Below are 23,654 nucleotides of genomic sequence, written 5' to 3' on the forward strand. Positions count from 1 at the left end.
TGGCCGGCTGCGGAGCAGTGCTGAGGCCTCTGTTGCCGGGGAGGGGGCCCCCATCCCACCCTCAAAGCTGTGGAAGAGGTGCCGCCTGCAAGAGACACAGCAGGGCACACTGCAGCCCCAAACCCCACCAAGGAAGCCCAGAGAAGAACCTGGCCTGGCAAGAAAAAAAAGTGACCCTGGCCGAAGTGAATCAGCTCTTTAGTGACCCTTGCCCCCCCCAACTTGTAGCCAGGTAAGCCCACCCACCCTCAGGGCACATAAGAAAAAAAGGTTTTTTTCTCTTTCATCTGCAATACTGTCTTTATTTTATAGTACAGTACATTGATTATTCCCTTCATTTTATGGATCTATGGTCTCGTTAGACAGTAAAATCCCTGTTAAATTGCTGTTTTAAGGGGTGTTTTTCATCAGTTCACTTTTCCATTACTTTCTATGGAAAAGTGCACCTCTACTTATGTACGTTTCTAGTTATGACTGGATCTCCGGAACAGATTATGGTTATAAGTAGAGGGTCCACTGTATACAGCTGCTGTTCTCTTCTCCTGCTTACATGTTGTTTGCTGATTCTTAGTCTATATTCCTTAGAGGTAGAAGGGATGCTTAATCACATCTATTTTGTACTATGCTCCTCTCTTGCCCTGCCTCAGTAAACAAGAAGAAATGAGAGCAACAGATGGAAATACTAATGCAGAACTGCACAGCTGCTTCTGTGTGCAGGGAGACACGTGGGGATAATTGTATTTAGAACTCATCCATCAAGTTAAAGTGATATATACAATTTATTGAATACTGAAATAAGGTCACTTGCCTTGCCTTTATGTACAAGCAGTGCACTAAATATGTTTGCATTCAGATCCAAAGAATCTACGTGGCCTTAATTATAATATGAATGATTGGAAATGTGTATTTGTGGAATAGTCTCAAGCCCTTAAAGTTGCCTGCTGGGCCTTGTTCCCCATCCAGCCACCCAGCCAGCTGCCCAGGAAGCCTTATAAGAAGCTGCTGCCAGAGAGGGACTGTGAGCAACCCCATGGGAGGGGTGTTTCTAGGATCAAGGTGCAGCAGCGAAGCTCCCTTGTTATTCTCGCTGTTCTATGTTGCTAATGTAATCTTGTTCATATATCTAGATATCTTACTGAAGTCAGAGGATCATAGAATCTTAGAGTTAGAAGGGACCCCAGGGCCACCTAGTCCAGCCCCCTGCCAAGCAGGAATCTCAGCTCAAGCATCCAGGACAGATGGCCACAAAAGTTGCTGCTGCTTTATTATGTTATTATGAAATTGTTTTACAGTGCATGAATTTGAAAAGCATTTCCGTTTCCTTTGCTGTAAGCCACTTTGAGCATTATTTTTTTTTGGGGGGGGGGTGGAAAACGCCATACAAAGAAAATGATGGTTGAGATATGGACGCAGAAGGCCCCAGGTTGAGTTCCCAGGATCTCCAGGGAACTCAGTGTAAAAAAAGAAACTGTCTGTTTTCCCCCAATGCACTGATATGCCTCAAATTTCTTTGTTGGGAATCTGCCAGTTGGGAAATATTTCCAGCCTCTACAGTTTCAAAACATGTCCCCTACTGTGGACATTTATTCTGCATGCCTTAGGCTCAGTAGATGTGAACACCAGAGACGGAGGGGCTGGCCGGTGGGTTGCTAAGCAACTTGAGCAGTATGGAATGCACAATGCCTGCTTGTCCAGGAAAGCCAGTCTTGGTCTGTTGATATCAGAAAAGTCACAGAGCCTGTGCAATCCGGCAGCCTGACTTGGGTTCTTCCACTTTGCTTCTAAAGGAGAAGGACTATTGGAGGAGGAAAAGGGAAGGTTAAAAATTCTCCAGACATAGCCTGCCTTCCCTCCTTCCTCAGCTTCCAGATGGCAGTTTTGCTGCCATGGCTGGTGGACCAGGCAGAAAGAGCAAGTGCACAGATGCACATGGATGCAGAAAAAAATGCAACCAATGGCACCACATGGGAAAATGAATCAAACTTATCCGTTTTGTTTCTGAGGAAATACGTTTAAACAACTAAAATCAAAATAGGAGCATATCAAACCCTCCTGAACCCTGAAAGTTCTTTGAAGCACAGATAATATGATGTATTGCTAACTCATCAGAAGAATATAATGGAATTGTTTTTGTTATGGACCTCATCACTGTCAATATGATTATTAAGTAGAATCTCGAAGTGACTTACTGAACAGGCAGCTCCCTTGATAAGATAATTGTGAGTCTTTAAGGATAACGTCTAACTAAGGCACTGATGTGGAAGGCAGCATTGCCTTACAATTGAGTTATTACAATGCACCCTGAGACTGAGATGCCTCTTGCCCCTGGTCTAATATTGCTCTTGGCCAATGGCTGCAGGCTATCCCGGTAAAGAGATCCACAGGGAGGTGCTTCTGTCCATATGCCGGGGGGGGGGGCTAAGGGCCACATCACTCCTCAACCCAGCAAGCCTGTGAGGGTTGCACTGATTTGTATGCCAAATGAGGTTTGACCCTGGTGTTCTTCCAGCAGGAGGGCTGGAGGAGATGGTGGCCACCCAACGCCAAGCAAAAGTCACTTACTTCTGTAATCAATAAAGTTGTGGCCTGATTTGAGCCAATAAATATTGTCTGTAGTGTTTCCAGCTTTTACCAATATGGCTTGATGGGGGCAGGTTCACTGTGCAAAGGCCAAGGCAGATGTTATCTCAAATGTCAACGGCACACCCAGTATAGCCAAGTCACAAGCATTGCTATGAAAATACTTTAACCTTTCAATGTAGCTGATATGGAGGCTCTGGCAGGCCTGTGGTGAAACCTCTTGTACGTAGCAGAAGCCAGGCACCCAGGCACCTGCTTGCATGGCAAACTGAGGTGCGCCTTCATGGTGCTCACAGTTTTCTGGCGATGAAGCGCTGCTGGGTCATTATGTTGCAGGTGGCCATAGTTCACTGGCTTTCCATTAACGCGCTGATAGGAAACTTGGCTGCTTCTAGAGCCAATGTGCTTATTAACCATTGTCAAAATCCATCTGTGGCACAGTTTACTTTTCCTGGCAGGTGCAGGTAAATTGTGGGGAAGAATTGCCTCACCCATACACACAATTAAAAAGTCATCTGTTCAAAAGTTTTCCAGGAAATGTTTAAATGGAGAATGGTTACATGCCAGGGGGAAAAATGGAAGATAAACAGTATATATATCTAGGGGATGCTGTAGGTAGATGAAGCTTAAAGCGCCAAGAAAACTCTCAGTGAAGTTTTCAAAACCCTGGGAATTTGCTTATATGTTTTATTTCAATATCTATGGCAGTTGCTGATTTAATTATTTTTATAGCAACAGAAATGATGGGACATCAAAAGTTAGATTCTGTGTTTGGAGACTGGGCCGAGGCTTTAGGAGAAGGCAAGCAAAGAGGGTGACAAAGTCAGTTACCTGCTGACTGGAAAGCTCTCTCTGACCCTCTTGTATTCTTCAGGAATCTGCCTGGTGCCCTAGGAAGGCAGGAATTCTATGTCGGCAAACAGCAGGATGGAAGCCCTCCACCCTCACAGGACGGCCAGAGAAACAGCTGCTACCAGCCGCAGAAAAGCAGTCTCCTCGCCTCTTAGCAGGCTCATTCAAAAAGAGTTCAGGCTAATAACTTTTGTAAGCTTGTTTACAAGGCTGCTCTATTATTTCTAAGCCTCCTGGAAACAAGAGCTTGGGTTCTAGGCTTTTCAGGCCTAGAAGCTTTACTAACATGGACTGCTGCTGACACCCAGATCTGAAAACTGATTATTGGCATTTCATATCTTCCACTAGATATCATGCTTGACAGCAGATAATAGCTGTGATGTTTTCTGTTGAAAAATTAATTACTGTGTTAAAGAAATGCCAGTTTAGTTTGAAACAGGTATTATTGGGACAACCTGTTGTTGCAGAGATATACACAACTGCCTTGCACAGAGTTCTGAGCGATTCAGTTGCTGAAGTGCTCCTGCGCCAAGAGATGTGCACCAACAAAAGATGCATCTTAATTCCAACCTCTGGTCTTAGCCAATCAGAGAGCTAAAACTGAGCCATGTGATCCATCCAGCCTAACATTCTTTACTCTGACTGGCAGCTGTTTTTCAGAATCTCAGCCAAGGTCTGGAGCTCCTCCACTGGCTGAGCTTATTTAAGGGGCAAGGCGAGTGGCCATCTGGGGCACCTGCTGACCATGAGCTAGGGACCCAGCAGCCCCCACACGCTTGCCTCCGGGAACAGGCAGGGCTAGGTTCAAACTCAGGAGACACAGTCAAGAGGATGCTTTCCCAAACAGTTTCTCTGGCTGGTTGTGGTCCATGCAACTGCCAGGATTTGAGCCACGGTCTATATATTTCAAACCTGTCAGCAATGTATAGAAATGCAGAGCTCCTTGGACTAGCTAGGCTCACTGGGGCCATTGTGCAATTGCAGAGGTGATGTGTAGATAGAGAAAACAACCTATCGATTTCATAGAATCATAGAGTTGGAAGAGACCACAAGGGCCATCGAGTCCAACCCCCTGCCAAGCAGGAAACACCATCAGAGCACTCCTGACATATGGCTGTCAAGCCTCTGCTTAAAGACCTCCAAAGTAGGAGACTCCACCACACTCCTTGGCAGCAAATTCCACTGTCAAACAGCTCTTACTGTCAGGAAGTTCTTCCTAATGTTTAGGTGGAATCTTCTTTCTTGTAGTTTGGATCCATTGCTCCGTGTCCACTTCTCTAGAGCAGCAGAAAACAACCTTTCTCCCTCCTCTATGTGACATCCTTTTATATATTTGAACATGGCTATCATATCACCCCTTAACCTCCTCTTCTCCAGGCTAAACATGCCCAGCTCCCTTAGCCGTTCCTCATAAGGCATCGTTTCCAGGCCTTTGACCATTTTGGTTGCCCTCCTCTGGACACGTTCCAGTTTGTCAGTGTCCTTCTTGAACTGTGGTGCCCAGAACTGGACACAGTACTCCAGGTGAGGTCTGACCAGAGCAGAATACAGTGGCACTATTACTTCCCTTGATCTAGATGCTATACTCCTATTGATGCAGCCCAGAATTGCATTGGCTTTTTTAGCTGCCGCGTCACACTGTTGGCTCATGTCTAGTTTATGGTCAACCAAGACTCCTAGATCCTTTTCACATGTACTGCTCTCAAGCCAGGTGTCCCCCATCTTGTATTTGTGCCTCTCATTTTTTTTGCCCAAGTGCAATACTTTACATTTCTCCCTGTTAAAATTCATCTTGTTTGTTTTTGCCCAGTTTTCTAATCTGTCAAGGTCGTTTTGAAGTGTGATCCTGTCCTCTGGGGAGTTAGCCACCCCTCCCAGTTTGGTGTCATCTGCTAATTTGATCAGGATGTCCTTGAGTCCATCATCCAAGTCGTTGATAAAGATGTTGAATAAGACCGGGCCCAAGACAGAACCCTGTGGCACCCCACTAGTCACTCTTCTCCAGGATGAAGAGGAACCATTGATGAGCACCCTTTGGGTTCGGTCAGTCAGCCAGTTACAAATCCACTGAGTGGTAGCATAGTCAAGACCGCATTTTACCAGCTTCTTTACAAGAATATCATGGGGCACCTTGTCAAATGCCTTGCTGAAATCAAGGTAGGCTACATCCACTGCGTTCCCTTCATCTACCAGGCTTGTAATTCTGTCAAAAAACGAGGTTAGTCTGACATGACTTATTTTTCAGAAATCCATGCTGACTATTGGTGATCACAGCATTCCTTTCTAGGTGCTCACAGACTGTTTGCTTAATGATCTGCTCCAGAATCTTCCCTGCTATTGATGTCAGACTGACTGGGCGGTAATTATTTGGGTCCTCTCTTTTCCCCTTTTTGAAAATAGGGACAACATTTGCCCTCCTCCAGTCTGCCGGGACTTCGCCTGTTCTCCAGGAATTCTCAAAGATGACTGCCAGTGGTTCTGAGATCACATCTGCCAGTTCTTTTAATACTCTTGGATGCAGTTCATCTGGCCCTGGAGACTTGAATACATCTAAACTAGCCAAGTATTCTTGTACTATCTCCTTAGTTATTCTGGGCTGTGTTTCCTTTGCTGAATCATTTGCTCCAAATTCTTCAGGTCGGGCATTGTTTTCTTTATCGGAGAAGACTGAGGCAAAGAAGGCATTGAGGAGTTCAGCCCTTTCTGTGTCCCCTGTTTGCATTTCACCATCTTCTCCTCTGAGTGACCCCACTGTTTCTTTGTTCTTCCTTTTGCTATGAACATACCCATAAAAGCCTTTTTTGTTGCTTTTAACCTCTCTAGCTAGCCTGAGTTCATTCTGTGCTTTAGCTTTTTTGACTTTGTGTCTACACCTGCTGGCTATTTGTTTGAATTCCTCTTTGGTGGTTTCCCCCCTTTTCCATTTTTTGTACACATCCTTTTTTAATCTTAACTCAGTTAAAAGTTCTTTAGATAGCCACCCTGGCTTCTTTAAGCACCTTCCATGTTTCCGTCTCTTTTTATTGCCTGAAGTTGTGCTTTTACTATCTCCCTCTTAACAAACTCCCAGCCATCATGAACTCCCTTTCCTTTTAGTATTGTTGTCCATGGGATCTCACCCAGCACTTCCCTAAGTTTTATGAAGTCGGCTTTCTTAAAGTCAAGAAATTGAGTCCTAGTATGCTTGGCTGCTCCTTTCCGCTGTATAGTAAACTTCAGAAGAGCATGATCACTCGCGCCTAATGATCCTTCCACTTCTACCCCACTAACCAGGTCATCAACATTGGTTAGGACCAGATCTAAAATGGCTGTTCCTCTTGTTGCTTCTCCCACTTTCTGGACAATGAAGTTGTCTGCAAGGCCAGTGAGGAATCTGTTTGACCTTATGCTCTTGGCTGAGTTTGACATCCAACAGATATCCGGGTAATTGAAGTCCCCCATTACTACTATCTCCCTTCCTTTTGCATGCTTGGCCATCTGTTCCAGGAAGGCATCATCTATGTCCTCCGTTTGACTTGGGGATCTATAGTAAACTCCCACAATGAGGTCACTGTTATTCTTCTCTCCCTTAATTTTGACCCAAATGCTCTCACTTTGGCTTTGAGGTTCTAAATCTTGGATCTCTTCACAGGTATACACATCCCTGACATATAACGCCACTCCTCCTCCTTTCTTGTCTGGTCTGTTTCTCTGAAATAGATTGTATCCCCCCATTATTACATTCCAATCGTGGGACTTATCCCACCAGGTTTCAGTGATGCCTACTATGCCATATTTAGTTTGCTGTACCAAGAGCTCAAGCTCATCTTGTTTATTTCCCATGCTTTGCGCATTAGTGTACATTAATCATTCCCCCGTGTCTCTTATTTAAGGATTTTTTCCTCCCACCACTAGGTCCGCGTGCTGTTTGCTCCATTTGGTCTATGACATTTGGATGATCATCTTCATCAATTGATAGGCTCCTACCTTCAGGAGCACTGTCTCCCTCCCCCACATTAGTTTACACCGTTCCTGTTTACACCATTTGCGAAGCCAGCTGTTCACTTCCACGATTTTTCCCTCTCTCCCTGGGCCACGGCGTTCAACTGGGAGGACAGATGAGATGACAATTTGTGCATTTAGTTGCTTCAGTTTCCTGCCGAGAGCCTCGTAGTCTCTTTTGATCTTCTGGAGGCTATTGCTTGCAGTGTCATTGGTTCCCACATGAACCAAGAGGAAGGGGTATTCGTCAGTGGGTTTTATGATTCCTTGCAGTCGTTCAGTTACATCTTGGATCTTAGCCCCGGGGAGACAGCACACTTCCCGAGACATCTTGTCAGGCCCACAGATCACTGCTTCTGTTCCCCTCAGTAGGGAATCCCCTATCACCACTACACGCCTCCTCTTGGGTTTGGTCGGGGTTCTTCCGTGAGCTGTCCGTTCCAAGGTCGCCTGCACATTCCCTGAGGACTGACTTTGCTGCTCGTCTTCATATACCTGATCGACTGTAATGAGGGAGAGATCCTCAAATGGAGTCTGCTCTTCGTCTTCCATGCTAGGGGAGAGGACCTCAAAGTGATTGTGCATTTCTAAACAATCAGAGTGAACCCTGGGCCTCCTACTTCTTTGAGTCACGTTTCTCCATATATCTGGCTCCTGTGTTGGTGAACTAGCCTCCTTCTCAGGGGAGTCCCCTGTCTCCTCCTTGGTGGAGACAGTGTGCTCTGTTGCTTCCAAGAAGAGCTCCAGCTCTCTAATTCTTTGGAGCGTAGCTACACGTTCCTCCAGTTGCTGGACTTTGTCTTTTAAGAGGGCAATCAACATGCAATTGCTGCAGGTAAAGCTGCCTGCAACCTCCTCCCACAGCTAATCCCCTGCCTCAACAGAAACCCTGCCCCCTCTGACCTTTGCACAGGGAGAACAGCTAATAAGCCACAAAGAAACACACACACACACAAGAAAACCTTTTTTTATATCTGAACCCAAGCTGGAAATAAATGATTCTTGCTAATTCCCCTCCCCTGAATTAATTAACATAAAATATTGTGCAATTTCTCCCATGGTGTGCAATGACTCTGGATTAAAGATCTCAACCACCTTCTTGGTGGTTCCACTTGTAGCCAGGTGAGCTAGTGCAATGTGTGAACAGAGACATGGGCTGGTTTGGCAACAATACTCAGCCCTTAAATCAAGACAAATGTACTTAACATAAATCTTTAGGTTAAAAGATTGTATGCCACTATGTACCTGCCAAACCCTTCAACTATTAAAAAAAACATGTTTTTATCTATATTTATTTATACCTTTCTCAATAGCCTCTGATACGATAAGCCCCACTGAAATGATAGATGGCTTTGATTATCTGAGCCTTATTGTCAATTAACACAGCAAAGATCAGTGCACTCTGCATATTTGCAGAGCCCATTCTACCCATTAATATCCTCTTTATTAATACAAATCTTCCAAGAATCCCTTCAAAATTAACTTCTGGTACATGATATATTAACATGTAGAGGTATTACTTCACAGTCATTTTTTTCACACACTTTCATTATCACTGCATCTGAAAAGGCACTCGTGTAAATACATCACCTTTTCCTTGGTGGCAGAAGATGATCAAATAATAATGAAACTCTGAACTTATTTAATGTCGCCTTTTTCATGAATCCTAAATGCATTGCAGATGTTCATTAAACCAGGTCTTTGAGACTCGTATATATTATTAAAGTGAGGAGAATAAATTCTTAAAAACTTTTTCTTTAACATGTTCAGATTACTTCCTTTATATTATTGACAAAACATCCTGTGTACACTTCTGTCTTGGCTTTATCCTCCAGATACCCATCCCTGAAACAAAGTCCTCAAAATGTTAAAGCTTCTGTAAAATCCTTCCAATTAAAAAGTATGGATTTTTATGAGCCTCTTACACATTCAACAACTAATTTTATTGGTTAACAAGTATGTACTAAAATTAACAAAATGCACATTAAAAAACCCATCTTGGTTTAATGTTAGCCTGAAAGTTCGTCATCACATATATTACAATATTAGTGATTACTACTTGCAATCTAAGAAATCAAATTTCCAAGACTGCCATCATATACTCTCTTTCCTGGGACTCCCATGGAGCACAGCTGCTTGCATAGGATTGCACTGCATCTAACTGCAATTCGCCATCCTTGTGGCGCAGCTTGCATTTCTCTTTGTCTTCACCGTGTGGCTCTCTCAATAATCGCCCGTTCCCAGAGTTCTCCTCCTTTGGTCATACTTTGCCATCCTGTTTTTGTATAGTGAAGGACCAGTGGGCACCATCAGAAGCAAAGCATTTTCTACAGTGCACTGCTTCGCAATGTGGGTAGAGATTGTGTGCTTGAATGCTCCCACATGGGAGCCCTTCCCTCAGCACATGCAGGGAAAGCATAAAAGAAAAGCTGGGGCCAGACACTTTCCCAGAGTATGTTTTAGCTTGCCTTTTTGCTGTTGCTGTTCTGGTCAACCCGGGTTCCACTGTTCCAGGACTCAGGACTAAGGAGAAGGGAGGGTCTTTCAATCTGTGCTTTGCTGCCCCTTGTGGCAAACTTTGCGGCTGGTCCTCCCAGGTTCCAGCATAGCTCCCTCCCTCCCTACTAGCAGCCTACTGGTTCCCCCTGGCCTGGCAATAAATGCCTCCAGATGAGGCCTGGGACTTGGTCTGAGCAAATTCCAGTCTTGCCTGCAAGTTCTCCAGGTACCTCCCAAGCCTCCAGGCCCCCCTTTTAGTGCCTGTTCTCTAGCCTGTGTTTACCTGCCTTCTTAGGCCTAGATTAGGGATGTGAAAAACGTGTCTACTTCATGCCTGTGTTACTTTCCTCTATATTACTCATCATTCAATTTCATTTTGGTTCCACGTTATTATGTTAAAAAAACACCTCTTATACAATACCGATTAAACTAGTATTTTAATACATATTTAAATGTAAATTTTCTCTCATTTTGATAAGTTTAAAGTGCTGAGAACTATGCAGGAACATCTGGGAAGCATGAAATTGGACAGATAAGGGAGTTTTGATTCACATGTTAGTCCAAGAGCTGCAAGGTCAGGTCATTTCATGCAAACCCCACCCCTGTGCTGGACCTGCTCACCAGCTTCCTCCAAGATTTGGTCCTTTTCTGGTGTGATTTTTAGTCTCTGAAGCCTGAATTGCTGGCACAATTTATCCTTGGCTTTAAGAAAAAAACAAAGGCTTAGGTTCATTTCTCTGGTCTAGTTCAGGCAGGTTTTGTTCAATTCCCTGGTCAAAACCTGAGTTTCAGTACACACACGCAAACAAGAGCGAAGACTGGGAAGCAGGAGGAAATACAACAATAGATTGAGACTGACAGAATGGCAATCAGTGGGAAAAATGGATGTAAGCAAACTGGCAGCTGCACTATGGAGTCCAGGCATTTGTAATATTAATGTTTGCTTCAGTTTTAGGAAGCAGCGGGAATTATTCATGAAGGGACTGGTGCTAACAAACGAATAAATTTATCTTCCTTTAAATACAAGTCTAGATTTGAGAGCTCAAGTTGTACTACTGTGCACTGCCCACCTCGGCTGGGTCATGGGGGGGGGACGGCGGCTGGGGTGACAGACTGAATGGGCAGCGCCAGTGGAAGGGCCCCACTGGAAGGCGGGGGACTCTCCCTCCTTGGAGGTTTTCAAGTAGAGGTTGGAGCTGCAGGGCTTCTTTAGCTGTGGTTCCTGCATTTCAGGGGGTTGGACTGGATGACCCTCAGGGTCCCTTCTACAATCCTCTGATTCTGTGCAAAGTAGGAGCAAGGGGCATTGCAAAGGGAAAGTGGAAAGTGGGAACGAGCGCTCAGTCATCCCATATGTGCATCTGCTGCTTTTCTTCTCCAAGCCCTGCTTTCCAGTCCGGCTCTGGAAATGCGTGTCCCAGTCAAGCAGAGGAAAGCAGGAAGAGGAAACTGGGAAGGTGGGAAAGGGCTGAGCCTGCTTCTCCCACATGATCCTTCTCTTCTCCAAGGTGCTTCCGCAGGTTGAAGTCAAGCACAGGGCTGTGAATTTCCTGTTTGCCACAAGATCTCCTAGATCTCCTTCCGGACACAGCTGCCTCTTTCAGCAGAGACAGCGCTGAACATTCCCAATACTCCTAGCTTAGCCCCACCCAAACCAGATAATTGGCATTAAATATTTAGCAACACAGTCACAAAGTATTTTCCATCTCAAGTGAAACCCTCCCACTGACATGGTAATTTGAGGGATGTTTTATGCCTCATAACTGACAGTATGTGCTCTAACAATGGTCATAAACCAATTTGCCATTAGCAGCCCATTTGAGGAAAAATATTTAATGACAATTTGCATTTCCAAACACGCAGCAGAAGCCAGGAAAGCTAAATACTTCACAGATAATAATAGAAATACAGGATTTTAAATATTCAATTTTTTTGCCATGTAGTTCAATTCCAGCTGGCAGATCAGCTTTAATCCACTGACTAGAAAACTAGATAATGTCCTCTTTAAAGGGAAACTGCACTAAAAGTGACATCATGATTTATTGAAGAAATTTTAATCAATGTTTCTGTAGCAGCCCTAGATTACTGCTTACACATAATGGGATTTACTGTGTGCCTTGCCAGGGGCTAGGAGCGAACTGGGACTTTAAGCACACTAGGATTTAATTGGCTTTCAGTCCCAGACACAAACAAGTACCTATAGGTTGTTTATAGGGTAGCTGCAGGAAACACCAATTACAAATTTAATTGGGGCACTACTCTGGTTTCTTAAAAAAAAAAAAATCAGTGATGAAAACTGCTCCTTAAGTAACAATTAGGCAGGACAGACAAAATGACTCCTTGTTAACAAAAAAACAGGGTGACAAATTGCTATCAAAATAACATAATTAATCTCTTTTGGTAGCACTGGAAGACATTTTTTGATGCTTTTTAAAAAAGTATTTCTCTTCCCCCTGCAGTTTAATGGACCTCAACGAGAACAAGGGGGTACATCTTGCTTCCGTGAAGGCATTATCAGCCCTAAAGTTTCTACAAGATTTCTCCAAACTCAGGCAGTCTTTATTGGTTTAAATAACTGGCTCACCTACCAGTGTCTTGGGGAGGAAGAAAAATATTTTCAGTGATAAGTCAATGATTAGTGGAATGTAAATTCTACTGGTTTCAGCAGGGAAACTGAGCATGTACCTCTCTTATTCTCCTTAAAGCACTGTGTCTGTGGGCCACTTCACACATCATGGTGGCCCCCAAGCAACCATCAAGAGCACCTGGCCAGCTAGGTGTCCCAACCTTGTGCTAGAGTTTGGCAGGGCTGCATAGGCTTCATTGTGCCATTCAGACTCAGGGCTGCCTACCTTTTGAGCGTACCTTCTGTTATGCACTGAAGTTCTCACCCTGGGCCAGCAGGGGGATACTGTAGATAGTTATGCAAATAAGGGATCGAAAGTGACGTTCAGTGAGTATTGGATAGTTTTAGAAAGTTGTTACAGTTACGCTGTACTGGAGCTCTCTATAAGCAGGCTGACTGAACCCTTCAGTTCAGTTCTGTCCTGGCCTGTGAATAAACAAGAGCTGTTTGAAGAATCACTGTGTCGTCTGATATGTTCACCCACAACTTAACACCTTCCTTCAACATATAAACTGGAAACTGATCTTCTGAAGCTTTGAGAAAACCCTTCAGCTAAGAGCTGGTTGGATTATGGGATGGAGATGGGAAGGGGCAAGAGCTGTGAGACCAACTCTGGGCTGCGCTCCCTATAACCTGCTCAACCGGTGCAGCTATAAGTAGAGAGTTACAAATATGCCACACGTCCTCATATTTGCAAACAAGGCCCATTGTTGCCTCTTTGAAGAAAGCAGAGCCTGCAAAGCTGACCTATGCTTCCCGCTGCTCAGAGGAGAAGGAACATGAAACAAGGCTATTCCCAGCAGCCTTTTTGCCAATCTTTGTTAGTTCCAGCTTCAATTTAGTTTACATTATCACAAAAGAAATCATAGACAATCCCACGAGAGCTTAAATTTCACTCACTATCCATTTGCTGGAGCAGAATTGTTAGCTGCAAGGAAGTTTGTTCAAATTATTGTTGAAATGAGATAAGGCCCAAACACAACTTTTTAAATAGGAGGAGGAGCCAATATCACTTCAAAGAACTGATTGCAGGAATACTTACGAAAAAGTAACATTAAATAAATACATGTTCTGTTTTGCAGCTGCCTGTGTTCCAAGGAGCCAGCATACGACTTACACTGGTCCCTCCCCAGGGGACAGGCAGCTGCAGAGGGAGGTGCAGAGCTCACTCTCACCTGGTGCCCCTCCTTTCCATGGAACCCCCAGCCCCACAGGGTCTCCTCATCTATTTGGGTGGTCTGTGCAGAATGCTTCAATGACTACTTTGTTAATCTCTTGTTGAATATTGAATGTTTCTAGCGTCTAACTTCTTATTGAATCCTTTTCCCTCTCTATGAGTTCAACACTGCTATACCTCCTTGGGGCTTTTGTCAGAAATAAGCAGCATTTTGGGTCAGAATTTTTTGCCAGAAATTGTCAACAATTTACAAGCAGAAGTGTCTGAATGAAAGAAATGTATCTGAATTTCTCATATATTTTGTCTCACTGGGGTTTTCATTCCTCTACTCCAGACCTCCGGTATTGATCACCAGAGCCTTGCAAAATATCTCCTTCAAACACTTCTTTGCAAGAATAGCTGGCCAGGCATCTCTCCCAAAGGGACCTATGTAACTGCTCACAAGAGTCTAGGTGCATATATCTCTACGGCTTGGTAACCCCCCCCCCCAATAACTGGCCCCAGGTAATATTCTTGACAAACTCTTGCCTGGGAGTGTGTTTGGGGAGGGGGGGGCTTACCCCTCTCCCCACCTTTTCTGAGTCCTGGGATGTTTGGAGAAGAGTCCTAGCCCAGGGGCAGAGCCAGGCTTTCCATTCAGAAGCTCCCAGTTCAGTCCCCAACATCTCCTGGTAGATTCTGGAGGGGCTTCTGTCTGAAATCCTGGGGGCACTGCCAGTCAGTGTAGACAATACTGAGCTACAAAGAACAATAGTCTGACCCACGAGACGGGCAGCTTCCTAGGTTGCTTTGGGAAAAGAGGCAGGAGAGACTTCCTTCAATGACAAACATAAACCTCAACTCTTAAAGGAAATGGAAACACAGTCCTCCTTCTGCCACAAGCCCAGAGCAACTTTGCAGAACTCACATACACAACCCTTCTTTCTTTCTTTCTTTCTTTCTTTCTTTCTTTCTTTCTTTCTTTCTTTCTCCCCTGTGTGTTCTGAAGATTTTCTCCTCACTCCTTTATACCTTGGAGATTCCCTGCAGAGGGTTGGACTGGATGACCCTCAGGATCACTTCTACAATTCTATAAATCTATGACTCTCTTGTGAATGACTGCTGCCCTTTAGACTACAAGAGCATCTCCTTTGCAGTTACATATCCTAGGCAATAGGCCATTCCAGAGCTATCTTGAGGCCTCCCCAGTCGAGTCGTAACTGCCTTCACACTTTGCGGTCCCTTCCAACTCTATAATTCTGTGACTGTGACTCACAGCAAAGGCCTGTAGCTTTTACGGAGAGAAGCTGCCATACTATTAAACATTTTTTCTGACCATCTGGAAATCCATTGTGAGATTGCCCCTCTACTACAAGGCTTTTCATGAGGCAGCTGCACTTCATACATCCCAGAGCATAATAACATCACAAGAGCCATTCTGGATCAGATCAAAGGCCCATCTAGTCCAGCCTTTGTTTGCAGAGTGGCCAACCAAACGTCTGTGGGAAGCCAAGCGGGATATGAGAGCAACTGCGCTTACAGCAGGGAAGGGGGAAATCCTAGACTTAGGCTCCCCCCTCTGTCACCGGCAGCCATCCCGCTCCAAGGCAGTTGCAAAGCCGCAACTGACCAAGCCACGCCATAGAAGCACTTCCTAAATAATGCATCTGTTGAAGTCGACATGGCCCTTAATGTCCCATCATGTTGGCACTTCAGTGAACATGAAAAGACCCTCCAGGTCTCGTCCAACTCTACAATTCTATGAAAGGATTCTATGCCAACAAGTGGGGTGCCACAGGGTTCTGTCTTGGACCCGGTCTTATTCAACATCTTTATCAACGACTTGGATGATGGACTCAAGGGCATCCTGATCAAATTTGCAGATGACACCAAACTGGGAGGGGTGGCTAACACCCCAGAGGACAGGATCACACTTCAAAACGACCTTGACAGATTAGAGAACTGGGCAAAAACAAACAAGATGAATTTTAACAGAGAGAAATGTAAAGTATTGCACTTGGGCAAAAAAAATGAGATGCACAAATACAAGATGGGTGACACCTGGCTTGAGAGCAGTACATGTGAAAAGGATCTAGGAGTCTTGGTTGACCACAAACTTGACATGAGCCAACAGTGTGACGCGGCAGCTAAAAAAGCCAATGCAATTCTGGGCTGCATCAATAGGAGTATAGCATCTAGATCAAGGGAAGTAATAGTGCCACTGTATTCTGCTCTGGTCAGACCTCACCTGGAGTACTGTGTCCAGTTCTGGGCACCACAGTTCAAGAAGGACACTGACAAACTGGAACGTGTCCAGAGGAGGGCAACCAAAATGGTCAAAGGCCTGGAAACGATGCCTTATGAGGAACGGCTAAGGGAGCTGGGCATGTTTAGCCTGGAGAAGAGGAGGTTAAGGGGTGATATGATAGCCATGTTCAAATATATAAAAGGATGTCACATAGAGGAGGGAGAAAGGTTGTTTTCCAGAGAAGCGGACACGGAGCAATGGATCCAAACTACAAGAAAGAAGATTCCACCTAAACATTCGGAAGAACTTCCTGACAGTAAGAGCTGTTCGAGTCCAACCCCCTGCCAAGCAGGAAACACCATCAGAGCACTCCTGGCATATGGTTGTCAAGCCTCTGCTTAAAGACCTCCAAAGAAGGAGACTCCACCACACTCCTTGGCAGCAAATTCCACTGTCAAACAGCTCTTACTGTCATCTTTTTAGTTACAGATGGGTAGCCGTGTTGGTCTGCCATAGTCAAAATAAAAAAATTCCTTCCTGTAGCACCTTAAAGACCAACTAAGTTAGTTCTTGGTATAAGCTTTCGTGTGCATGCACACTTCTTCAGATACACTGAAACAGAAGTTGCCAGATCCTTCTATATATAGAGAAGGTGGGGAGGGGTATTACTCAGAAGGGTGGTGGGAATCGGAGATTGGCAGATAGCTGAGATGAGCCTGATGAGCCTGTTGACGACTCTTAACGACTGTAGTAGGTCTTACAGGAAAAGGCAAGGGGTGAGAAGGTGAGAAGTGGCTTTTAGTCATATATAATGAGATAAGAATCCAATGTCTCTGTTCAGACCAGGTGTCTCCATTGTTTTAAGTTTGGTAATGAGTTGCAATTCAGCAGCTTCTCTTTCCAGTCTATTTCTGAAATTCCTTTGTAGTAAAACAGCTACTTTGAGATCTTGTTGTAAAGCAATTTATGGTTGTTGTTTTTTTACAATCAAGCGGCATATAAATTTTATGGCCAAACAAACAAACAAACAAACAAATGTCATCTGTGCTATTTCTTCACCTCTTCCCCTCTCTCCCTTTTCTGATGTGTTCAAGCTAAGCCACTTCTTATCCTTTCTATCCCCAAATCTACAGACTATCCTCAGACTTGCCTCTGACATTGCCATTTTCAAAGCAGTCCATTGTACCATTTTCTAACTGTAAGCTGTAAAATATATTGCCCCCAATTCTATGGAATTAAAATTGTAACACAATAAAATACAATATATAATAAATGTGAGAAGCAATAAAAAACCCGCTTTAAAATCATATAGCATCTAGCGCAGCACATTGCAATGGTGACAACATGCCAAGAAAAGATAAGTGGCCCACGAAGACACTCAGTGATTTTCAGGTGGTCTGGCGCTGGGGGTGGGGGGAGGGGGAGATTGGGAACCCCTATAGTAAGCTATTCCCAATTGGATGGGACTGATGCAGGATGCAGAATGTGCCCTCTCAGCTAGGAATAGATGAATTTGTCAATTGCAGCTCACTTGATTTCACATTCTGCCATCTTAAATTCCATTCTGCAGACTTCTGCAGGAATTTGCTTTTTTTAAATGTCCAAATGAAAATTAGCATTTTTGTGCAAATTTCTCCTAATAAACACATTTAGTATTCACTTTTGCCTAATTCTCACATTTTGGAAAAGTATTTCCGCCCTAAAATAATGCATTTTTGCATGTTATTTTCACTCATACATTTTATGTCCATTTTCGTACACATTACTTGGCATTGTAAAATTTGTAGCTGTGTAAATTCCAAAGGATACCTGTCTTTCAGTCTGAGCTTTGTTTTTTAAAAGTTCAAATTTTGTAGGTTGTCCTCTCAGCTGCTTCCGGTTGTCCTCAGTGAAGCCCTAGATCTGAATGGCTCTGCAAGAACAGGCTGGCAGCCTCTGCTTCCCTCGATGATCCCCACTTGGCTGCTTGGGCTACTTAATAAACGGCAGTAGTGACAGTGCAGGAGATACTGCCAGAGAAGGAACAGGCTGACAGTGAACAAGGAAGAGTCTCACAATTTAGATCTTTCACTATTTTTTGATTTGAAAATCAAAATGGGAGAAGAATGAGATGCAGTCCTGGATGGAACCGTTTCGCGGACTGTTCTCTCTGCATTTTATTCCCCTGAGCACTGGGTGGGGGGGGGGGAGGCATAAGGAGGCACATAAAAGCTCTCACATCTAAATGTTCAAACATTTTCGGTTGTGCTTAATGGTCTCATTTTCCCTCCAAAGCTCTTTTGTTTTATGTGCATAATTGCCAAAGCAACAAAAGGCAACACAGTTCTCAAGAGGCCTTGTAGGGGAGAGGCTCGCTTCTTTAAAACGCTCAATTCCTGGAAAAAGGAAAGGGAATTAAAGGTATGTATGTATTGGGGGGCAGCGTGGAGAGATGTCCAAGGTAATGGACACTTAAACCAAGATATATTGCACGTGTCCTACCAAACTACGCAGATACACAATCTGTGCAGATGCACACATCTTTTCATAACTCAAAGCACTGAATGCACATTGTCTTTTCCCCCTTTCCTTGTTTAAAGTCCCTTAAGACTATCTCTGAATCTTCTGGGAAGAAAGCATCCTGAACACAACAAAAGACAAAGACAGTGAAAGCACTCAACATGATATACTCACAGGCATAGGAATAAAGCATTCCCTTCTGGCTCAGTTCTGCACACCACAACTGGAAAGGCCGTGACAATGCCTTCTGATATATAATTCCCCCATTTCCAAATATTAATTACTGGACATTTCACAGCCATCAGGTCTAGCATAGACAAAAACTAGTTTAAAAGATTGTAAATGCAATCTCAATCCTGAAGAGAGTGAAGTCACAGAGGCACCTCAAGAGATAATGAGCAGTGCATTCCCAGGGTTTAATTCAAACAAAGGCTGGGGCTAAAGACTGCTGTGATGCCCCACTCTTGGCCTGCAATGTTGTCCTCAAATCCAGTAATGATGGCGGCATTGGAAGCAGGTCCAGGGGCTGCTGCTGCTGCTTCATTTGCTCCTTCATTCTAACTGCCTAGTCAACAAAACACCTGGGGATTTTCTAGTCTAGGAAGCAAAAGAAAAGCACTCTGCATGATTTCAGAGGCTCTCTCTTGCAGCCACCATGTGCAAAAGAATTTTTTTTAAAGGTACAGCTAATGTATTACAAAATTGAAGATTGAAGACCAGTGGTGTAGCATAAGTTGCTGCTGCCTGGGGTGGGGCAAGTGTTGCACCCACTGTGGACTGGGCAGTGGTACTGGGCCATAACACGAGGAAGGTGTCTCCATAGCTCCCTTGTACCCCGGAGCCCAGTGGAGGAGAGGCATGGTGATGCTCTGCCACCTCTCCCACCGCCAGGTCAGGCCTGACCCGGGAGTGGATCTGTGGTCTGATGGTTAGGATGCACACCAGAGCCCAGCAGAGGAGAGGCACCGCCACCCTCCCCATCCCTCTTGGCTAGCCGAGGGGTGGGGCACACATGGACATCCTTCACCAGCCATGAGGAGAAGGAGGTGCTGCCGCTACAAAGCCACAAAGTCCTGGCCCAGGTGCAGCTTCTCTCCCTGTGGCTCCAGCCTCAATGAGGGAGCCTTTTGTTGGGATGCCTTGGTGTGCTGCCTGAAAAAAAATGTGCCCAGGATAATGCCCGCCTCCCCGCCCATGCCTGCACTATGTCGCTGTCTAAGACTAACTCGCTACTTCATATTCTACCCTCTTTGCTGTCTCTCCCACTATTAAAATTTAGCTATATACCGCTGGGGGTTTGCTTTCCTTGCTTGCCTGATTCCATCAAGAGCCATGCACACTACAGGGCCACATCTGGCCTGCACATCTCATGACCTGCACTCAAGCTGTGTGCTTGGCCTGCCAGATATTTCACAACTGCCTTAGATTTGCTCTCTCAGGCAAACAGCAAAAAAGTTTATTGAGCTTCCAGTGAACCTCCAGTCATAATTGTACTGCGGGTATCAAGATGCTCAGGCTTGTGTTATATAGAGAGACAGACAGTGATACAGACTGAAATCCAGCTGAACTTAAGCAGTGAAACAGATTCCCTCCTATTTATAGCTTTGGATGCATATCCTGATACGGGACATGGACAAGGAGAGGCTGAGAGGGAGCTGCTTGAACAGAACAAAGCATCATATCTGTATCAAACTTTGCCTGTTCCACGGCTGAGTTCTAAAGCAGAAAACAGATTCCAAGGCTCAAGCCTTGGCTTGGAAAAAGCCCCACAAAAAAAGAGTGAAGTATTTTCCGTTGGTTTCGAACAGAATTCCATATGATCACTGTTAGACTCAATCAGCTCCCAAGCATATAATGCAGTCAGAGAAACTCACAATTCATCACACACACAAAATCTACAAGGAATATTCACAATGGTGTGAGAGCGTTGCATTTTTGAAAAGGTAACTTTCAAAAAAGCTGTTGCTTTATGTATGCTACATAGACACTGCAATACTGCACTCCAAAGACAGAGGCTTGTTTCTGAAATCCCGCTGGGGAGAAGCTTGTAATATTTTAGATGTGACATTTATGAAACTTTCTTGGGAATAGGTTTCAAAGAGTAAAAATCATGGCATGTGTGACCAGACTTCTAAAAATACGCACTGCAAATCCAAATGAGTTTATTCTTGATGTGTCAAATTACCTTTGGGAGACTAAATTAAAAGAAATGTAAACATTTTCCCCAGTTTTGCCCTGACTCTTCATCCAGGGGGCCTTTGGAACAGTTTCAAAAGGCTATCAACGTAGCTATTAGTCTCTTATGCTCTTTTTGTTTTGGGCCTCTCCTCTGCTTCTAACTTCATGTGCTTCATAGAACATACGTGAATTAAAGCACATTAAACAAGTTATCCATAGCTTGCAGCACTTCCAACCATCCATTTTCACACATGGGTTTGTATACATCATTTAAAGTTTCAGGTTGCTCAATACAAAATTACTGGCTTTACCTGTTTTCATTCATGTGCAAGTATCTACGCCCCAATCCAAGGGAAGCCACACAATGCCTCCAGGTGAGACTGAAGAACACCTCCCCAAACCGCAGGCCAGGCTACGACCCGGGCACCTTCCCATTAAGAGGGGCAGGCTATTCTCCAGGTAGTCTGGTATATTCCTAAGTGCTTGACTTCCTATGGGAAGATTTGATTTCAACGATTTATAGCTGCCTGTCATTTGACAATATTTGTTAGAAAACATGAAACATTTCATGGCTGACAAACAATGCTATTTAATATTTGGTGGGATTTGATATATGACACGCAGTTATATTTGTATTTCACAGTACGCATCTCATGAAATGCCAAGGTCTAAAGCACTCAGTTTTGAAGTAAAACAGTCAAGCCTTGGGTGGCAAATTTCAAATATCTGCAAATATTAATTTCAACTCAATAGAGAACATTTTATACCCAACATGTATGCCCTGTGAAATGGGAAAGGCTATACACTAATAAATATTCATTTCTTCAGTTTGTTTTCTTTTGTCATGGGTTGTTCTTTCTGAGCAGATGGGCACTTCATCAATAGCAATACACTTTTCCTCCAGAAACCTCCACTGACTTCCAGAGAGAGGGGCAGAAGGGAAATGGCAGATACTCAGAACTCTTTCTTGAAGTCTACAGTGCTTTGGGAAAGGCTGCCTTCGGGAAGGAGACAGGGAAGCTGGATGGCCAAGTGAATGGAGAACAAAGGCTCTGCTTGTCCATGGATCCTTCTTAATATGCCCATATCTATGTATGACAAGCGCCGGCCGTGGAGGAGCCTCTTCATTACCCTCATTGCCAGAAGAGGACATGATTTTCAGAGCAGTGAGCCATGCCTGTTGAGAGTATTTGAGTCCATCCTTAATGAAGTGTATATTAGCTTTTTGTAAGACTATTTAAACACTAATTTCCATATGTGTTTTTAATACTTCTATGGATGAGAGATAATGAAATGAAATGAAGCAAAATGTAATGAAATGAGAGTAACCTTGAAATGTTTTTTTTTTTTTTTTTTTTGGTGATACAGGCAGAGGCATCTTTATATCAATGTCATCTGTCAGTCTACTGGGATGGAAACATTTTTTCTTTTAAACCCAAACAGAAATATAGGCATTTAAAACAATCCATATGAACGGTTGGGATCTGGTCACACTTCGCAGAGCATACAAGCTCTAGAGGAATAAGGGACCCAAAGCCAATCTCCCTCTTCTACCGGACCTAGTAGATCCCTCCCTCCGTGAGGCTGTCCACGGCCTGGAGGTTCCAGCTTTCAGGGATGTGTCCTATATCATCTTTGTGGCACAGCTGTAGATCCTTCCACTCATGTGCTTCTGGAGCACGCATGCGCGCGCACACAAACAACCTTTCAAGAGGCCATGGATTACCCAGGAAGTTCCTGACAGGATCTGCTTGGGGGTTTTGCACTCTCCACTGGTTGCATAGATCTTTCGGCTAAGTAGGCAAAGACAAATAAATATATTTCTGGTCTATGTCACTTTTTCATCCCTTTTTCACAATCAGTTTTTTAGATCTGTTTAGATCTGCATAACAACACATATTTAAAAATGCATTTTCTCGCAAAACACACATTTCTAAACATATTTGGACACTTTTTTTTGAGCAGAGAACTGTAATGGAGGAAGTGTGAAATTGGATAGATGACTAAATTCTGATCTGCACATTAGTCTGGAAGGTGCAAGTAGGTCAGTTCCTATTGGAATGTGCAAGTCTTGAATTCCTTGAGCCAGTGCTGCAGCACTGCTCTGAGAGGGCTCCTTTAGGACTTGCCTGGGCACTTCATTGCACCAAGGCTGGGAAGCTGTTCCCTTTTGAAAGGGCCTCAAAGACAATGTGAATTTCAAAACTGATGAATATTCAGCTCAGATGAGTCTACTCAGAAAAGGCAACTTAAGGTAGTGTGTCCCTACTGTACAAAAGGATGTGCATGCATTGCTAACTCACACCTTAAGCAGGGCACTGTTTGACAGGAGTTTCCTAACAGTAAAATCAAAACCATTTTAAGAATAAAACCATTTATGGTGATGTGATTTGCATTGTTCACAAGGAAAGACTTGAAAGCAAAATATTCCCCTTTCAAAAACACTCTTAGAACATACAGCAAAAATCTTTACCTCCAAACAGATATTTCTCTCCCGTCAAAACTTTCAGAGGGCTGTTACTTCGAACGGAAGAGGCTTCATCTCCGTCAATGGTGAGCACTGCAAAATTTTCCTTTGCTAAGAACCGAACCTCATGCCACTGACCGTCGTGGAGTCCGGCCCCTGCAAGTGGGAGAAAGAGACAGCTTGCTTCAGTTTGGTTATCTTTCCATTTCCTAATCTGTCTTGAATCCCCTGGGACAGTGGGATAGGGTTAGCTGTAGAAAACTGTCAGACAAGTTGTATAAGAAGTCATTTATCAGCCAACATTTGAAAACATTCAACATGTGCAAAATTAGGTGACAGCTGAATGTCTTAAAGTAATAGATATCCAAATGAATGGTGACAGCTGTCACCCAGTAACATTTCTCACATTCCCTTGCGTATGTCTGGAGAAGTGATGCATCTGTATTGGAGCATAATGGACGCTCACCCTTTCCAGGTGGGCAGGGTTGCAGCCCCTCACTCTCAGCCACCATCCCGGCAGACAGCTCTTACATGTTTGCCAGCCATTGGGGTATTCCCCAGCCAGTGC

The 23,654-nt window shown here is 44.1% G+C and overlaps 1 protein-coding gene across 1 annotated transcript in view; it reads right to left on the reverse strand.

Moving 5' to 3' along the window:
* The window catches only part of CNTNAP2 (contactin associated protein 2), a 1,119,417-nt gene that overhangs the window by 443,547 nt on the left and 652,216 nt on the right, over positions 1-23,654 (reverse strand). The window contains exon 9 of the mRNA XM_082192749.1: positions 23,093-23,242. Within this exon, the coding sequence (XP_082048875.1) occupies positions 23,093-23,242 (150 nt within the window). The remainder of the gene's footprint in view (positions 1-23,092; positions 23,243-23,654) is intronic.

Source organism: Podarcis vaucheri (assembly GCF_965113315.1).
Source record: "Podarcis vaucheri genome assembly, chromosome: 12".
NCBI classification, from domain to species: Eukaryota; Metazoa; Chordata; class Lepidosauria; order Squamata; family Lacertidae; genus Podarcis; species Podarcis vaucheri.